Here is an 18,445-nt window from a genome sequence, read left to right as displayed (position 1 = left end):
GATGAGTTTGGGTTACCACTGCTTTTGCAGCATCCAAGCAGGCAAGTCTTGACAGGCAGGGAGGATTAGGGAGCAGGCTCAGATCCACACACTGCTACACTTTTCACACTCCTCTCCTTTTCCCTGGACCATCCCCTCTGTCCACACCTCCTGCTTTGGGGATGCTGTGGGTCGGAGGGTTGGTTCCTTCCTCTCCCTAGCTCATCCTCATCCTAGGAATGAGGGCATCCAGTGAAGCAGTGAGCTCCACTTGTCTGGGTACCCGTCGTTCCCACCTGACAGACCAAGCTCCACTGCTTGATATTCCAGTCAGGCACCAAGCACGGCAGTGGCAGCAGCACTGGGAAGGAGGGAGAGAGGGAGGGAGCCTCACAGCACAGGAAAAGCCAGGGCCAGGGATGACAGTAACTGTTCTGTTCTTTTCTTTCTTTTTTTTTTTTTTTAATCTCAGTTGGTTTTGGTTGCTCTTTTGCTCAAAAAAGGCATTTTTTTAAAAAATATATTAAACAGATACATTTTACTAAGATGTCTCTTGGCTGGAGCCACTGACAAGAAATGACACTCCCCAAATAAATAAGCTTAAAAAAACCCCTCCCAAACAAACCAAATAAATAAATACATAAATAAAACTTTTTTTTTTCCTTTTTCTTTCTTTTGCTTTAGGGTTTTTTGTTTGTTTTTTTTTTGTAGGGAACTGTGGCCCAGAGGTCTCCGCCGGTGTCCGTGCTGGCAGCGTCCACGGTGCAGGTGCCAGGTCCTTCCCACATGAGGCAGGGATGATGCCTTGGTGCCCCAGCAGGTGTGAGATGCTTCTGAAGAGGGCCCAGGGGAGATCTGCGGGATCTCGGGGCCCTGTGCTGTGGACCCCCCCCAGCACCGTGTGCGAGGGTCTGGCTGCAGGATGGATCATGGGGGATGTGGGAGCAAAGGCGCCTGTAGAAACCTCTTAAAAAGACTACAAAAGTTGGGATGACGAGGAGGCTGCTGTCGGGGGATCCTCGTGGTGGGTGGGGCACCTGCTCCAGCGGGACCAGCAGCTGCCTCTGGCCAGGCCACCTCCCCCTGGGCCATCGGCACATCTCCCCGGCCACCGACGTGGCGGCTGTGCTGGCATCATCCCTGCACCTGGAGCCAGACTGTGCTGCACAAGCCATCCCTCCTCCACAGTCCCCTGGCACCCTCCATCCGCTCGAGCCCCGTGTCTCTTTGGCCAGTCGCTGGGTGTACCATGGAAGCACGCGGTTGGCACTAAGGTAAGGCCTTGATTTAAATTTTTTTTAGGGTGGTTGTTTCCCCCCCTTCCCCAGGAAGTCCTTTCTCCCAGCCCCCGGGCTCTGAGGCCGTTAGCTGCACAGCTTCCCTGTCTCCTGCTCCAGGGCGTTGGGCAGCCTGGCGTTGAAGGCTCTCAGGGAGGACTGGATCCTCGCCACCTCGTTGTTGGCCAACTTGAGCCGGTGGCGCAGCAAGCACGTGAAGAGGTCGAGGCGGGTTTTGCCAGGGGGTGACAACCTGTTCACCCTGTCCCTGATCTCCAGCAGCTGGAGCATGGCCGAGTCCTGGGAGCCCTGGGTGTAGGGGTAGTCCAGCTGGAGGATCAGGTCACGGATAGCATCCGGCTCAAAGGGCAGGCTGTAGCCGAAGACTTGCAAGCTGTTGATTTTCATGTACCCCAGGTTCTTGGAGGGATCTGACATCTCCAGGGGTTCATAGTAGATTGTCTCGTTGGAGCTGTCATCCAGGGACTTGATGCGGCTCCGCAAGTAGACGTGGACCGTTTCAAAGAAGGTCTTCCACTTGTTGCCCAAGGTGAGCGTCCAGTTTTGGCACTGGGCAGAGGCATCTACGTTAGTCCTTTCCCAGTCTGGGAAGCTGCCCTCGTTGACAGGCATGAACCAGCTCTCCGAGTGGCTTCCCCCAAAGGGGTTGACATAGATGGCCATGACGGGCTCCAGCGTGCTGTTCTTGGTGAGGCAGATCTGCAGGGAGAGGGCCAACATGACGTGAACCAGCCCGGGCTTGTACTTGTTGCTCTTCAGGGTCAGGAGCATGCGCTTCCTCCAGGAGGGGTCGAACCAGCTGCCCAGGCGCATGTCGTTGCTGATGAAGATGGAGTGCACCTCGATGCGGCTGTCCCGCTTCTGCAGGAGGTACTTGAGCTCCAAGTCCTGCAGGTCCGTCTCCAGCCCCAGGTAGTGCTCCAGCGAGTCGGCCACCTCGGGGCGGCAGAAGCCCTGGGTGAGCACATAGCCGTGGTTGCAGGTCCCGCAGCGGGTGCTGTTGTCTTCGGCACAGCTGGCACAGGCTGGCCCCTCGCCCAAGGCACACGGAATGGAGCCCTGGCAGGAGGGCTGCTCCGAGGGGCAGGTGCAGCTGTGGCTTTCTTCCAGGAAGGTCCCAGGCACGGCGGTCTCGCTGCAGTACAGGAGCGACTGTGCACGGCTCCACCAGTAAGGGAGGGACCTGATGGAGAGCAGACACAGAAGGGGAGGTGCTTACATGGGACACAACTGACTTTCCCTAGGGATGGAAGAGCTCCCCAGTTTGTGTTCATTTTCTGCTCTGCTGGTGGCCCCCTATGAATTGATCCCCATTTTCCACCTCCAGGTTTGGACCCCCTCTCCGGGCCACATCCCAAGGTGGCACGGCCGCCCCTGCTGTCTGCTCATCCCCAGCAAGGCAGGAGCTCCTCCAGTCCCAGCCACAGGGAGGTGGGCCACGGATCTGAGCCCTCCTCGGGCAGTTGAGCAGCATCCCTGGCACGGGGTGGGGATGCTGGGACACCCTACCTCTCCTTCGGCAGCCTGAAGCGCGGCTGCCGGTGGCAGCGCTTGCTGAGGTTGAAGAGCCGCCGGATGAGTCGGTAGGTTTTCCTGGAGAGCAGCTTCAGGCTGGTGCCCAGCTGTTGGTAGCGATGCTGGACATCCAGATCCATGGCCCAGAAGTGGGAGATGGCCGTCCTGTTCAGGAAACGGTCCGTGGGGAGCCTCTTCACCAAGGCCTGAAACTCCTCTGTGCGGAGAAGGAGACGGCATCAGGAGAGTGAAGGTGGGGCTGACAGCCACCTCCCTCCACCCGAGCTCTGAGGTCTTCGTGGTGAGATAACCACCCTGGAGCCCCACCACCCAGCCTGGTCTGCTCACAAGGGGAAGGAGATGCTTGGTAAGGTCTCCCCAAGCCTCACCTGACTCCTCAAACTGGCCGTAGTGGCTCTCCCAGGCTCTCCAGAGCTGGGCCAGGCTGCTCTCCAGCGCCTGGATGTCGGCCTCGGGGCAGTTGCAGCGGGGGAAGGTGGGCTGGCACTGGCAGCGGCAGTCGCTCCGGCGGCACACCAGCTCCCCGGCCGAGCTGCAGGCGATGTAGCTCAGGGCGGCCGCCACGAACCTCTCCCGCAGGTAGGAGGGGAGCACCGTCTGCAGCCCTGCGAGTGGGAGGCGGCCCCGGGAGCGTCAGGGCACCCGCAGAGCCCCTCAAACATTGCCCGGGCGAGGAGGGCATGAGCCTCCCCCCCGCCCCGGGCTCCCACCCTCGCACGATTATCATATCAATTTGCTATGGAGCCGCTTGTCTGGGCTCTGCATCGATCTTGGCTTCTCTTGGCAGACAAGCAACAACCTCATCCTGCCTGGCTTTCATTACTTTCATCCCCTCTCCTCCCCAGCCCTTAAATTAAAAGCAGCATCTTGTGCCAGCATCCTCCCCTACAACCCCCTGTGCACCCAGAACCATCCCACGGTGGCACTTGTCCGTCCCCATGTCCCCACCAGCCCGGTCCTACCTTGGAGCTGCACTTTGTTCTCAGGGCTCTGCACCAGGACGGAGCTCACCGAGTCCAGGTTGTCGTAGTTGCTGCAGCCGAGTGGCCCTGTCCGTGTTTCGGTCACCTAAGGGGGGATGTGCAGGTGGTCAGGGACACAGGAAAGGACCCAGGGCATGTGCTACCCCATGCCCAAGTGAGGCAATGCCTGGAGAGGACAACTAATTACCTGCTAATTGGCTTGTTGACAGGCGGCAGCCCCTGCCTGCAGCCCGCTGAAAAATGTGCCTTTATTAGCCTGCCCAATTTCCCGTAAATAACTGGAATGTGTTAACTTTCCGTGCTCTGCCCTATCTGGTGATGCTGTTTGAGGGTCTCAGCCAGCTTTGAGGGGTCACTGGTGAGGCCCGGGGCTGCCGCCTCCCCGCCCTGCCCCCCCCCCCCCCCTCCCTCCCTCCCTCCCTCCCACCCTTGCCCACCTTGATGGCAGCCGTGGCGATCTGGATGTGGTGGAGCCGCCGGAGTGTGCTCTCCCTGTCGATGAAGTAGGAGGCTGCCAGCTGGTGCAGGGTCTCCAGCGAGACCCCCGAGCTGTTCCCAGCCCCCACGGCGGGCTCTGCCCTCCGGCTCAGCTTGCGCTTGTCCACAAAAATGGTCAGGGACTCCTCTCCTGGGGGGACACACAATGCTTTTGGGAGGCTGCTGGGCTCCCCACATTCCCTTTCTTGGCCGTATTTCGTCCTGCAGTGCTTATTTTCCCACTCTCCCTCCTTTGCACGCTCCTTGTGCAAGGGAAGTGAGGGGGGTGAGGACCCCCATCACTCACCTCCCAGCGTGGCAGCCAGCAGGAAGTGGGTCCCATACTTTTTGATGAGGCTGTCGGTGATCTGCTGGGGGCTGGGCCGGCGTCCCAGCAGCCGGATGTTGCGGATGAATTCGGGGGCCAGGGGAAGTGGTAGGCTGAAGAAGTCTTTCCTCTCCAAGGCCAAATTATTCACCTTCCAACGAGCAAACTCTCTGCGGGAGGAGAGCAGCAGTGGGGAGACAGCTTGAAGCAGGTCTGGCCATGCCACATGCATGCTCTCCCTTCTTCTGTCCCCAGTTTCCACCTCAGGACAGGTGGTGAGTAGCTGGAAAGCTCCTCTCAGGATCATTCCGACCTCCCCATCGGAGGTGAAGGATCTGCTGCGTGCTCGCCAGGTATGGATCCAGCCAGGACAGAAGTGCTGTCCCTCCCTGAGCCATTGATGCTGATAACGAGCTACAAGCAGCGGAGATGCCTGATATTGATTAATCCAGCACCTCCAGCAGGCATTCATCACAGCCCAGGGCAGGGCTGGGCCAGAAGGGTCTCATCCATCCTCCAGCCCCATGCCTACAGATCCAGGTGAAAATCCAACATCTGGAGGTATCGTGGTGTTAAGTATAGGCAGTGTTTTGTTGGAAGCTGGAGGTGCTGGGATGCAGTGGGGTTGGTGGTGGGTCCCCTTGTAGCCTCAGAGGCTGTGAATGGGCCCCCTGGCCTCGCCTGGCCCCAGGGAGCAGCACCAGCCTGTCACTGCCTCCAACAACTGATGGCCCCGTAAACAACTGGCGGAAAATTTCAGCCTGATCTTCAGCATTTTGTTCTAATTAAAACCAGGCGGTGGCTTTCAGACAGTTTAATTAGGGCTAGTGAGGAAAGGGAGGGTGAGGTGGATGGTTGCAAAGCAGCCGGTGGGCTTGGTGGATGACAGGTTGCCTCCCATCATGATCTCTGGGCCTAGATAGTGGGATTTTGGTGCCAGTAGTGGAGCTGGGGGGGATGTTGCCTCTCCCCTTGCAGGCACATTCCCTCAGGACTGGGACTGGGGTGCCAGTTTCCTCCATCCCATCCCACAGGCAAAGCAAGCCCCGGAGGCTGACGGCATGTTCTCTGCCTCAGAGGACGTGTGAGATGGCTGCTGTCCCTCCGGGTCCTCCTTCCCGTCCCACCACTGTCACCAGCAGCATCCCCGGAGGATGCAGGTCCCTCGGCATGGCAGTGTCAGCACACAGGAAAGGGGAGAGAAGCTCTCTGGGGGTGCCAGGCTGCATAACAAGGCTGCCATCCCAGCAGCCACGTCAGCATTCCCAAGAGGCAGCAGGCAGGCTGGAAACCCCCAGGGCTCAGCACCGGTGGCGAGGAGAGGAAGGGAAAAGGGCTTGTTGGGAGGTGACAGCCCCAGTTAGGTCCTGGAGGCGGTGGAGTGGGTTTCCCAGGGCAGCTATCGTGGGGTGACCCTGTGCTGCAGTCAGTGGACCCCAGTGCTGCCAAATCTGGTTCTCTGCTGACAAGAAACCTCCTCCAGCTTTGGCCCCACACATATAGCGTCCCACTGCAGCAGTCCAGGGGGTGATGGCACTGGGGACATGCCAAAGGGTCAGTCAGGGTGGCTTTTCACAAGCCCCAGCAGCACCCCAGCCCCAGATGGCTGCCAGTCCAGGTAGGCTCAGTAACCTGGCACAGAGATGTCTCTGTGCATGGCAAAAGGACAAAGGGGCTGAAGGATGAACGTCACGTGCACGCTGGCCCTTCTGCTCTCCCCAGTTTCCAGTTCAGGGCAGATCAGTAGGTGGAGGATGTCCAAAGGGGCTGGAGTATGCACGAGACCCATCCAGCCCAGTGGGCTCTGTGCCTCCTGCCCTAAGGGCTGATTCCACTCAACCTCTGCACCAAAGCCCTCCTGGCTTAGGGCAAATCCTGCCTGGAGCCTAGCCTGGCCACACCATGAGCATCCTGGAGGGCTGCTATTATATTCCCTGGGAAAGCAGCATCTTACATCACCCCCCCGCTGTCTGTGCTGATGGGCAGCCTCCTCCCGCACACTGGGGTCTGCTCATGTGGATTAGGGAGGGTCTGCCGTGCCCCCTGCAGCCCCCCACCCCACGTCTCCCTCTCGGGGTGCCCATGGCCTCTCTCTCACCTGTAGATCCTGTACCTGGTGGTGAAACCCTGCCGGTAGCGCTCCATGAAGTCCACGTACTCCTGGGCTCGGTAGAAGGGTCCGCGGTCGGTGAGGAGCCAGTCGAGGGGTGCCCGGGCGGAGGGGGAGGAGGATGAAGAGGAAGGGGTCGAGGGGGCAGCATGCTGCTGGGGCACTGTGCCGCCCGCCCCGCCGGCCACCCCCCAGCGACAGCACGCGCTCAGGGCCAGCAGGGCCAGCGGCCACGGGAGCATCGGCGGGGGCCCGTCAGCGCGTGGGAGGTCCTGCCGCCCCATCCTGCTGCTGCCCGGCGGGATTCTTCATTCTCTCACCCCACGGAGATCCTCCAGGACAGCCCTGCCCTGCAACATGGAGCAGGGAAGCCCATGAGGACTCGGATATAAACCAGGAGCAACCACAAGCTTTGGAATGCCCGCTGGGATGCTGACACAGGGAAAGCTGCGATCCAGGGAGGGCCACGCGTCAGGCATGGACTGGTTGTGCCACAGGAGGTAAGGGTTTATGGGGTTAGGGGTGCTGGCTGCTGCTGAAGTTAAATGAAGTCCTGACTAATGGCTGTTTGAGGAATTTGTGGCTTTTTCTTTATGTTTTTCTCTGCCACACATCAGCCCATCAAGCCAAGTTTGCTGCTGTGGTGGGACAGTGCTCTGCATTTTGGGGCTGCCTGTCATGAGCGCTTGCAGCTCATTTCAGGGGGGGGCTAAAAAATAACAATCACAGGGAACTGGGAAAATGAGCTTCTCCAGGTATGGATTGAACCATGTGTGGTTGATGTTAGTCTGTTCTTTGTGTCCTGCTAGTGGCTGAGATGATGGATGGATGGAGGTCCACCCCAAGGGTGAGTGAGTGGATGAATGGGTGGATGTTCACCCCAAGGATGGATGGATGGATGGATGTCTACCACAAGATAGGCTGGGCTTATTGCAGTGGTGTTTCGAGTGCAAATGATGTTTATCTCGAGTCAAGGCCTTTCCACTTTCAAAGCCCAACATGGCAGTATCTGCAGGACTAAGGACAGAGTTTTTCTGGAGGCAGCACCTATATGGCCAGAGCCTGAATTTGTAAGTGAAGTGGGAGATGGGGTCTGGCCAAGCCAGGGCGAGGCAAGGTGAGCTGTCAGGCAGCAAGAGATGTTTGCCTAAAGGCAGGGACCCTGTCCCTGCAGTGCTTCCAGGGCAGGTGATTTTTATTCCAGGAGGTGGCTGGTGGGGGCCCGGAGCCCAGTCTCTTGTCCCTGCCGAGCACGCACCAACCCCGCCTTCTCCCAAACGGGGCTTTGCCGGATGAATCATCGTGCTTTAACATGTAATAATACGGTTTTTAAATTTTTTTTCCTCCCTCTTTTCTATTTTTAAACCCTTAAGGGTGCCCTTTGATTACGTTTTCTCAGCTTGTCGCTCAGCCCTCAAGGCTGGGGCCCTGTGAATTTCAAACAAAAGCTGAGATTTTTGCATCACCAGGTTGGGGTGCCGGGGCAGTGGGGCGGGCAGGAGCAGCAGGCAGGGCTTTTTCTGTCCCCCCACACTATCTTTTTGCATGTCACCCTGGTTTTTCCCATCCTGGCAGGCAGCCACATAACACCCTGGCAAGTTGCCTCCTGCTCCTGGCAAGTGGAGTCGCCCATGGCCACGAGGTGGCCAAATCCTGGCCCAAAAAATCAGGACCCCATGCTGGGGTGGGATACAGGCAATGCCAGGCTGGTTTCCTAACTCTGTGTCACAAGTGTTGGAGGGGGCATCTGCCACCCCCAAAATGTGGCAGGACCGGATGCCGGCTGCTCACAGAGCTGCTCGCGCGCTGTCACGTGTGGGGGATGGCTGAGCAGCTGAGGCACTTTGGCTGCTCTGTAATCCTCCCTGCCTGCAACCAAAGCTGGCCCAGGGGGGAAGCAGGCAGCCGGGATGCAGTGTCTGTCTGAAGCAGACAAGCACCTTGCTCCCCTCCTCAGGGCTGGTGGTCTTTAAATCGATGTGATCTGGGGACAAAAGGGGCCCTCAAGGATCAGGATTGAACCCCCCTGACCCTCTGCTGCCCTACAGTCATGGGTCCTGCTGCTGCACTGATCTGGGACAAGCTGCTGTGCCCTGGAGGCAATGGTGGGAGCCAGGGTCTGGCAGGAAACCCTGTGGATGTTTTAGGTGCTGACCATGGGCTAAACTCTCCATGATTTCATCCCCTTCCCACACTGCAGGGAGGAAAGCAGCACTCTGGCTCTCAGCTGATGCGAAAGCATCCTTGAACAGCATCTTTCTAAACCCTGCCCATGGAAACACACTGCTTGTAGCATTAAATATGGCTGTGACAGCAAAACACCTTGTTTAAATATCTGGTGCACTGGGAGCCTGCCTGTTGCCTCACAAACAGGCTTGGCACAGCTGATCTCCTCATCCCTCTCTTCTCTTCCTCCACCTGGGTCTGTACAGCAAAGGGGAGTCTTTTCCACAGGGTCCGTGGGACATTGGCCTCATCTATCACCACTTCACACCACCACAGACTGGTATGGATGGTCTTACACCAGGCACCCTACTGCCTTCCCTGAGGCTTTCCTGGTGTAAATGAGGACATGGGAGTATCCTTCCTTTGATTCAAAGCACAGAGGGGGTTTTCTAGTGGGGGGACACACCAGGCAGAGCACTGTCTTTTCCAGCAAACCATCCTGGGTATTAACAGCTTCCCCTTTCCACCACCACCCTGGGGAACACCACTATATGCCTTCCCCAAAAGGGCCTCCCCTTGCTCTCCTTCCCCTCCAAACGCCCTCTCCCACCCAAGCACCACACCTAAGGCAGGAAGCATCTGGGTGAGCATTGTGGGGATGGATATTAGGGATAGAGCCAGTTTGGGTCACCTCTTCCCTTAGGCTGTGGTCCCTAGAGCAGCTAGACCCCAATGCCTTCCCTGGGGGGCTTGTCCTAAGATTCAAGGCTGAGCATGAGATGTGTCCTTGTGGAGGCTTCATGTTGTACTGCAGAGCAATAAAAACAGTCAGGATTGGGCATTTCCAGCACTTGGCTGGGGTCAAACTGGTGCAAAACCAGTGAAGGTCCCCTTTGGTATGGAAGCACAGTTTGCAGCTGTGCTAAGTGAGCTTTTATTTACACCTCCCTCTTATTTACGCCGTGTGTGCCGGCACCTCCGAGGTGGCTCCTGCTTGGGGACACGCTCTGACGCACACCAGCATCCTTGCCAACGGGAACTTGAAGCCCCAGGTCAGGCAGGAACAGCCAAGGAGAGCCTGCGTGGGGGCTGCACTGAGCTACCCAGCAGCTTTTCCCCAAGGAGCAGCTCTCCTGCACCACCCTTAGCTGGGCTGATTTATTTCCTGTCGATCAGGGGTTATAGAAAATAAGTATGTGCAGATGTTGCCATAGCTCTATATAGTCCTTAGTCCACACAGTAGGCTCTGATTTTGCTGGAGGGGCTGCACTGCTGCTCTGTGGGGTTGGGGCAATGCTTTTTGGGGTGCACCTCCACGTGCTCACACCAGCATTCTCCTGAGATGCTGGGGAGAGTAAAGCTCTTTGGAAATGAGTAACCTCCTTGACCTTACTATAAGAGCTGGAAATAACTTTCTAATCACTTTTCCTTGATCCAAAAGAATGAAGATTTGATGAGAAGCATCTGACTACTCTTTTTTTTCCCTCCTTTTGATTTAGGGTTTTGCATCATGAAAGTTGGAAAACTTCCAGCTGGCTAATTTTTTTTTCCCCTTCCTTTTCCCCCTTCTATAAAAACTCCAAAGGGACGGAAGGAGAGTGCCAACGCAAATACTCTTGGCAAATTTTCCCAGGACCACAACCTCCTTCCTGGCCAAGTCCTCCTGAGCTTGTTACAACCCTCAGTGTCCCTGTTGCCTGCAGCAGAACGCCCTGGTGCCTCTCCAGTGGTGGCTGATGCATGACCCAGACTGTCACTCGTCACAAGCTGCATCTTAAAAATAACTTGTGGCGATTTCCAGAGGCACCCCCACCCTGGAGATGGCAATGTGTGGTGGGTGTCCTCATCCAAAATGGCTCAAGAGAGACCAAAGCACTGGTATGAGGTGTGGATGGGGATGCCCAAGTGAGCTGGAAAAGCCTCTCTACTGCCCTTGGAGCTGGCAGTGGCAGCAGCAACATCCTCAGCACAACACCGGAGTTATGCCAAGGTCTTGCTTGCTTCCATGCCGATGGCATCTCCAGAGCCACGTGCTCCACCACTAATCAGGCTGAGTTCGATAATTAAGACGTTAGCTAATTGTTAGGGACATTAGCATTGATTTCTGCCCTTTCATGCTGCAGGAGCAGATCTAGAGATACAGAAACTGGGAAGCGTGCACTGGGGAGAGGCAGCAGTGGTATTTGCCAGGTGCCGTGAGGAAGCACGGGAAGATTCCAGATGGACTCTGGAACTACCCCCTGTACATGCTGAGCTGAAGCCCAGAGCAAAAGCAAGACCCAACATCTGTGCCAGGTACGTGATACCTTTTGGTGGTGGAGCTGTGGGATGTGCCCAGTCACAGAGGCTGGTCCCTGGGGTGCAGGGAGAGCAAAGGTGCATCTGTGAGGGAGTGATGGGGAGGGGTCTGGAGCTCGGGGATGCCTTTTAGTGGGAATGAACGTCAAACCTAGCGACTGAGTCACCTTCTCATTAAACGTGGGAAAGCTTTATCAAATTAGGGCCACTTAAGAAAGCCTGGGCAAAGGCTAAGTGCAGTTTAGTTTCTGAAGTGGATTGACTCAGCTGAGCCTTGTCTATGAATCCATGCAGGCGCCCAGGGCACCTCTTGCTCTGCCCCTTGCACCCCCCGGGATAGAGAATCCCAAAGGGCTCAGTTTTGCTGGATTCTCCCATTGCTCTGGAGCCACCAGCCTTGCTTGGGGCTTCGTGGCATCCAGCTCCCTCACACCCAGCCCTGCCTGCGTCGCTGCCCCCTCCCCGGCTCTGTGTGGTTTGCAGCGAGCTGCATCGCCGGGCTCGCATCCGCACGCTCCCAAGGAAGCGCCAGGGCCTCATTGATCTGCCGGGGTAATTAGGAGAGCGAGCCAGGCACCGCCGGAGCGACAGCAGCGTGGTAATCACTGGCAAAGTGGGCACGGCGGGGTGCTGTCAGCCGCCTGGCACCCGGCCCCGGAGACACGGCTCCAGGCGGCGAGCGTGGGGACAGCCACCTCGGAGCCTTCCGTCCTGCCGGAGCAGGGATGCTGAAGATCAAGGTGGTGGCTGTGAAGTGATTCTCGCTAAGCTCCCGCAAACCACCCTCCGCAGCCCGTTCAGTCGCTACAAGGGACTTTAAGTCACCGCCTCCCTCCCGGCTCATGAGACTGGTTAGAAAACCTGCAAGACTCGATGACTTGGGTTCTTTTTATTAGCTTTTCTTCATATCCTCGAGAGCAAGACACTTGAAGATGAGAGTAAAGGAAAATAGCAGAAAATCCCAGGACTCGGGGAGCCAAGGATTTGCATAAGACATCAAATGAGATGAAGCCTGGGCTGCCACCAGGGGAGATGGCAGCTGCGTGCAGTGTGTCGCACCAGTGCCATGTGTTCTGCCCTCTGGCTTTGCACACCCGAGATTTTCACACCCACAGGCAAAAAAGCCTCTTAAGTAAAGCAGTGTGCAAAATACAACTCCCCCGAGCGTGGTGACAGCAGCGGCAGCCCCGGCTTCCCCCACCTTGTGCTGAGCTCTCAGCCCAAAGCATCCCTGCAGATGGATCGCTGGAGAAGTGCACCCCCCACACAAGGGGCTGGGGGAAAAAGAGCACCCCTGCAGCCCCCTCCCCAGGGAGGATGGCTCCTGCCCCTCAACGGACCCAGTACCAGCCTCCTGCAGGAGCTGGAGGCAGTGCAAGGTGAGGACCATTCCCTCCCATCCCTCCCTTGCCTTCACACGGGTGACAAGTGTCACGGGTGGGCAGTGATGCACAGCAGTAGCTCAGCGTTAGCGGCACAGGATAAATAAGGTGGTGGGTGGCTGGTGCTGGGCAGACAGAGGGAGCAGATCTGGGCTGTCAGAGCGGGGCCACTCCCCTTCCCAGCACCCTGCTGCTCCCCAGGTCTCCAAACTGTCACCGAGCGGCCACCAAAGACAGCTCCGCTTCGGGAAAAAGTGCAGGGGCCTCCTTGCAACATCTCCGGGGCTGGCAGGGACCCTCCTGGCTGCTGACAGAGAGGGGACACTGACATCTGCCGGCAGGTCCCACGCTGCCCGGCAGCGCCCGGGCTCACCCTGCCCGGCCCCGGGACCACAGCGGGGGCACCTGGCGACCCGCCACCGCCGCTCCAGGACAGCGACACGCGGGTCCCCTGGGAAGCGACAGGGCAGGGTGGGCGCTACTGCGCCCAGAGCTGACGCTCTCCAGTGCTTTAAAGACCCAGAGTTTTGTTTCCTGCTGAAAAAATGTGTGTTTAGGGAAGGGAACGGAGCCTCGCAGCGGGAACCTCCCGATCCCTGAGCTGCTGACGCTGTGCCCCGTAGCCGCCCGCGGCGAGAAAACACCTCCCGACGTGTCACCCGCTGCTCGGCCCGGTGCTCCGGTGAAGTGGGGCCCTGCGGGGATGATAATGGGGGGAAATTCCCCCCGCTGGGTATTGATACAGCGGTGCCCACCGGAGAAACGCGTGTTTAAACATTTCAGGAGGCATCTCCTCCGGTCCCTGCGGGCGCAGGGTGTCTCGCACGGGCATCTCCCACCGAGCAGCGCCCGTTGCGTACAGCAGCAGGTCCCAGCATCCCGGGCATCCCGTTTATCCCGGCAGTCCGCCAGCACCCGGTCCCACCGGGCCGGTCGCAGCTCCCCGCACCTGCAGCGCCCCGCACCGCGATGGCTCCCGCCCGGGAAGGGCTCGGTGCCTTCCCCGACTCCAGACCTCGCTGGAGAGGCTGCGAAGCGATCCCGGAGCAGGGACACAACTTGACCAAGGTCACCGAGCGAGCCGGCGGCGGTACCCGGCATCTCCGCCGTGCGGGGCTGCCACGGCTCCTTCCCCATCCCACCCCCCGCCGGGGCCCCCCGCGGGCCCCAGCCCGACCCCCCGCCCCCCCCGCGACCCCGCAGACTCACCCCAGGCTCCGGCTCAGCGCCGGCGGGGCACCGGCCGCCTCTCCGTGCCGTCCCGCTCCGACCCGCTCCGCCTCAGCGGCCCCGGGCGCTGCCCCGCCGCCGCCTCCCGGCCGTCCCATCGCCAGGCGGACAGGCGGCCCCGGGCGGCGCCGCCAGCATCGCGCGATCGCGACTGTCGCGACAGGCGCTGCCGGTGCCGCGGCCCCGCCGGGTCCCGCCGCGCTCCGCGGGCGCCGCCGCCGCACCGCCGATAATATATGCAGCGGCCGCAGCCAATCAGCGGCGCCGCCGGCCTCCCCGCGCCTCCCCATTGGCGGGCGGGGCGGGGCGGGGCGTGGCCCGGCGGGCGCGCGCGGGGGTCCCGGAGCCGCCGCGTCCCCGCTCCCGCCCCAGGGTCCCAAAGGAGCGACCGGGATCGGGGCGGCGTCGGGTCATGGGCTGGTTTGGGTGGGAAGGGACCTTAAAGGTCACCCAGTCCACCCCCTGCCACGGGCAGGGGCACCATCCGCTATCCCAGGTTGCTCCAAGCCCTGTCCAACCTGGCCTTGGACGCTGCCAGGGATGGGGCAGCCACAGCTTCTCTGGGAAACCTCATGCGTTGGTGTTCAGCAGGAGGATGGCGTTGGTGACGCCAGGTTTACTGCTCATGGCTGTTTTGGGGTTTTTTTTCATATATATTTTATTTATCCACCTGTGTTCCTCATGCCTCCCACCAAACTCTTCTTCCAGGGGCACCACTCCTGGAGATGCACCCAATTTCCAAAAGGGGTGGCCAAAAAGACCTTCTTGGAGACACCTTCTGAGTAATGCAATTGCGCCTTTTTTTGTGTGGCTTTTTTTTTTTTTTGATAAAATAGCTTCTTTTAATGAGTTTGTGACCCCCTCCCCCACGAAAAAAGAAGAGCATCTAAAGGGCCTGGCAGAGGACATCCAAAGGGATTATCTTATGCTCCCCAAAAGCAGGGCCATGTCTGTTACTCTTTTTTCCTTATTTTTTCCCCTGATTTTCCCAGTTTTCCCTGATTTTCTCAGTTTGTTTTTTTTCCCCTCCCTGATTTTTACTCGTTTTTTCTGGCAGCTGCAGACGGTTGGTGCCGAAGGGGGACAGTGCTGCTGATACACATCCTGCTACATTCTCACTGGTTTACTTCAGTGCTTGGCTCTGACTGTTGCATACAGGTAATTTCTGGTAAGCACGGTTTTCCCCTCCCAAAATGTCACAGAAGTTATAAATACGAGGTGTCATAAATCAGTCTGGGGAAAAGCACCCACTGTGGCTCCTCTGCTTGGGGTGTGTGGGGCACAGTGCCATCCCTCCTGGATCCCGACCCTGGGGCATGTTAAGCTTCACAGCTGGCACGGATGAGGGAGGAGGAATTTGGGAAAACCCCTGCAAGGGGATGAGAAAAAGCTCTGCAAAAGAGAAATACAAAAAAATGCAAGAATTTTTAAAGTAACGTTCCACACAAGGAGACAGGGTGGAGCTGTGGGGTGGGAGCTCTGCTTCCAGGTCAGCAATGGCTCCATACCCAGCTCCAGAGATGTCTGCCATCAGGAGACTCCTGGGGAGGAAAACCACACCAGCATGGTCGTGTATTCCTGCTGGGATGGGGATTGGGCCTTTCCCCCACACTGGAAAAGGAGAACGTTTTCCATCAGAACGTTTTGGCTGCAGGGAGGACCACAGGTGTTTGCAGGAAGGTGTGGCTGTCGGACAAGCTGTCACTGCTACTTTGTGCTCAAAAAGTGAAAATAAAAAGCATCCAGTGAGAAAAGAGCCAGATCTGGCAGGTTTGGGATTGGCCCTAATGCTCCATATATGTATGTATATGCTTGGCGGATTTGGAGGTCTGTGACTTCTCCTGAGCTTTGGAGTCCATGACTTCTGGGATTTTGGAGGTCCATGACTTCTCCTGAGATTTTTGAGGTTTGGGATTTTGGAGGTCTGTGACTTCTTCTGGTGCTTTGGGGTCCATGACTTCTCCTGGGATTTTGGAGGTTTGGGATTTTGGAGGTCTGTGACTTCTTCTGGGGCTTTGGGGTCCGTAACTTCTCCTGGGATTTTGGAGGTCCATGACTTCTCCCGAGATTTTTGAGGTTTGGGATTTTGGAGGTCTGTGACTTCTTCTGGGGCTTTGGGGTCCATGACTTCTCCTGGGATTTTGGAGGTCTGGGATTTCTCCTAGGATTTTGAAGGTCTGTGATTTTGGAGGTCTGCAATTTATCCTGGGGACGGGGGGTGGTACCTGCACGCTCTTCCCAGCGCAGAAGCAGGCAGAGGTAGCCGGGCCGGGCAGTCCCGCATCCCTCCCGCCACCGCATCGCTAAAAACCGCAGCTCTCCCGGTTTTTCCAGGGATGGGGGGGGGAAAGGGCGAAGCGGAGGAGGGGGGAGGCGGGGGGCCGGGAAAGCCGATCCGTGCCGAGCCGCGCCGCACGGGGAGGCGCCGGGCCGCGGTGCCCGCCCCTCGCCGCCGCCTCCCGCCCGGCGCCGGGAGCGCGGCGCGGGGCTCCAAGATGGCTTTGGCCGGGCTGTGCTCGCTGCTGGCCGGCTGCTGCCTGGCCGCGGGCAGCGGCCCCGCCGAGGCGGCGGCGGAGGCGGCGGCCAAGGAGCTGGAGTGCAAGCTGAAGAGCATCACGGTGTCGGCGCTGCCCTTCCTGCGGGAGAACGACCTCAGCATCATGCACGGCCCCTCGGCCGCCGAGCCCAAGCTGCTCTTCTCGGTCCGCAACGACTTCCCCGGCGAGATGGTGGTGGTGGATGACCTGGAGAACACGGAGCTGCCCTACTTCGTGCTGGGTGAGCCTGCGGGAGCGCGGCGGGGCCCCCCGAGCATCCCCGGCGGCGGGGCTCCTCCCTGCCGCACCGGCGGGCGCCCTGCGGCTGCTCGGCCCCGGGGCCGGTACGTCCCGCTGCAGCATCTCTGCCCCGGTGTCATTTCACCCCGCAGCAGCATCCCGGCCGCGGGGCCGGTTCGCCCCGCTGCAGCATCTCTGCCCCGGCGCCAGCTCACCCACTGCAGCATCGCGGCTGGAGATGCTGCAGGCCTGGGGCGCCTGGTGCATTCCCAGGTTGTCATCCGCGGGGCTCGTCCCCAGCTCGATCCATGGCCACCGGCGGCTTATGCTGGCAGGAGGCCCACAGTCAGCTCCCAGCGTGCCCAGCTGGAGGTGAGGGTTTCTGCTTTGTCTGCCCCTGAGCAGAGTCACCTTTCCTGCAGCCTGATGGAAAAATACTCGGGTGCCCAGTGTATCCCAATCTGCCTGTGTGTGTGCTGCCTCCAGCACTCCTGCCCCTAGGTGTTGGGCTTTGGCCTGCTCACATGGCCTGGGTGGTTCCCAGCTGCTCTTCACCCACTGCGTGAGGCTCATCTGCCCTTATCTCATGGACTCCTTCAGCTTCCTTCCACTAAAAAAAGCCAACAATTTGCTCCTTTGTTTATGCTGGGATCAGAGCGAGGCCTCCAGCCCTTGTGCTCAGGGACCCACTTCCCTCCTCACCACCTGGAACAAGTCACTGAGATGTTTAATTTTGGGTGCCTTTGGTGCAGAATACCAGTTCCCTGCCCACACATAACCCCCTGCCCTGGGCAAATGCCACCAACGCTTTTGTAGCAGGCCCACGGTGGCTGTGCCACCTCCTGCAAGCCTTGTCCATCTGTTGCTCCTCTAGCAGCACCTTGGGTGTCCCATCAAGTTTTTAAGATGCCACCCTCGTTTGGATGTTGGCCCAAAAATGAGGGACTGTGTGTTGCTTGATGTGATGCTCCTCTCGATGCTCCTCTGTGTGTAGTGGTGACCCCAAACTGGGTTTTCTCCCCAGCAATTCATTGCCTCCATGGCCTCTGGACCCTTCCATGTGCTAAAAAACCCCAGTCCTGGATGCTGGGTGGGCTTGGGGCAGCTCTGGCTGCTGGGTGGGCATCCCCCTTCTCCTGGGAGGAAGGCAGAGGGAGGCGTGGGGCTGCTGATGCCATGGGGGAGGTGTGTGGGGACACCCAGGGATGTTTTGCTGGAGGCCGGGGGCCGCGTGGGGAGGGGGCCGCGGGCTGTGGTGCCCCCCTGTCCCCCTGGTCCAGCCCTGTGCTGTGGGATGCTGCAGCGGAGGCCGGAGAGCGTTGCTGTGGCAACAAGGCAGCAGCGCTGCGGATGCAGGGGACGCCGGCATGGCCGCCAGCCCTGCGCCACCTTGGTGCCCCTAAAGGCCACCCAGGCTTGTGCTCTGGACCCCTCAGACCCGATCCCGAGGAGCTGGACCCCAATGGGCCCCGGGGCCTGGGGTACTGCCAGTGGGGAGCATCCGGGCGGGAATCGGGAGGGGGTCCCTGGGAATGACCCTGGCTGGTGCTGTGGGATTTCCCCAGGGATTTTTCAAACCCACGAGGATTCGCTGAGCTGTGCAGTAGAGGACCCACCTACCCTGATAGCCCCCTGCTGCACCCATGGCTTGCACTGGTGGTGCTTGGCAGGGTTTTGCTTTTGCCTCTTTCTGCTTTCTGCTGCCAGACAAATGCAAGGATGACTGGCCCCGTGCCAATGCACCCTGATGTCCTGGTGGTGGCTGGGCTCCCTGGGGCTTTGCCACCTGGGACATTGGTTCCCCAAGAACCTGGGGATGCATGGGGCTGTGCCAGCCCCCAGCAGGCAGGGGTTTGGGCTGTGGAGACACAGCGGGGATCC

The 18,445-nt window shown here is 59.0% G+C and overlaps 2 protein-coding genes across 6 annotated transcripts in view; one reads left to right on the top strand and one right to left on the bottom strand.

The window, feature by feature from the left end:
• Positions 1-498: 498 nt before the first annotated feature.
• On the bottom strand, positions 499-13,972 carry BRINP2 (BMP/retinoic acid inducible neural specific 2). 2 transcript variants are annotated; one of them, XM_027694824.1, is made up of 8 exons: positions 13,767-13,972; positions 6,700-7,061; positions 4,581-4,771; positions 4,234-4,424; positions 3,776-3,881; positions 3,182-3,418; positions 2,787-3,009; positions 499-2,460 (listed from the first exon to the last, which is right to left on the bottom strand). In XM_027694824.1, the coding sequence occupies exons 2-8, from the start codon at positions 6,993-6,995 to the stop codon at positions 1,344-1,346; spliced, it is 2,361 nt and encodes a 786-aa protein (XP_027550625.1). In that variant the 5' UTR covers positions 6,996-7,061; positions 13,767-13,972; the 3' UTR covers positions 499-1,343. The 2 variants fall into 2 exon arrangements, with proteins under 2 accessions (XP_027550625.1, XP_027550624.1); XM_027694823.1 differs by lacking the exons at positions 6,700-7,061; positions 13,767-13,972 and having other exon boundaries at positions 4,581-6,498.
• Positions 13,973-16,272: 2,300 nt separating this feature from the next.
• Positions 16,273-18,445, top strand: part of ASTN1 (astrotactin 1) — a 58,850-nt gene continuing 56,677 nt past the window's right edge. For all 4 annotated transcript variants that reach the window (XM_027694754.1, XM_027694753.1, XM_027694752.1 and 1 more), the window contains exon 1: positions 16,273-16,565. In XM_027694754.1, coding sequence (XP_027550555.1) covers positions 16,283-16,565 — 283 coding nt within the window. In that variant the 5' untranslated portion in view covers positions 16,273-16,282. The remainder of the gene's footprint in view (positions 16,566-18,445) is intronic.

The sequence above is a fragment of the Neopelma chrysocephalum genome, unplaced genomic scaffold (genome assembly GCF_003984885.1).
Source record: "Neopelma chrysocephalum unplaced genomic scaffold, ASM398488v2 Primary Assembly neopelma1_98, whole genome shotgun sequence".
In the NCBI taxonomy this organism is placed as follows: domain Eukaryota; kingdom Metazoa; phylum Chordata; class Aves; order Passeriformes; family Pipridae; genus Neopelma; species Neopelma chrysocephalum.
This window is presented reverse-complemented; position numbering and strand designations above follow the sequence as displayed.

Bases quoted from the DNA above. Each gene is read 5' to 3' on its own strand.
- BRINP2 (XM_027694823.1), bottom strand. From the start codon at position 5,073: ATGAATGCCTGCTGGAGGTGCTGGATTAATCAATATCAGGCATCTCCG. The intron at 4,425-4,580 runs GTGAGTGATGGG...GTGTCCCCCCAG, and splicing joins GCTGGCTGCCACGCTGGGAG to GAGAGGAGTCCCTGACCATT. The intron at 3,010-3,181 runs GTGAGGCTTGGG...TTCTCCGCACAG, and splicing joins CGGCCAGTTTGAGGAGTCAG to AGGAGTTTCAGGCCTTGGTG.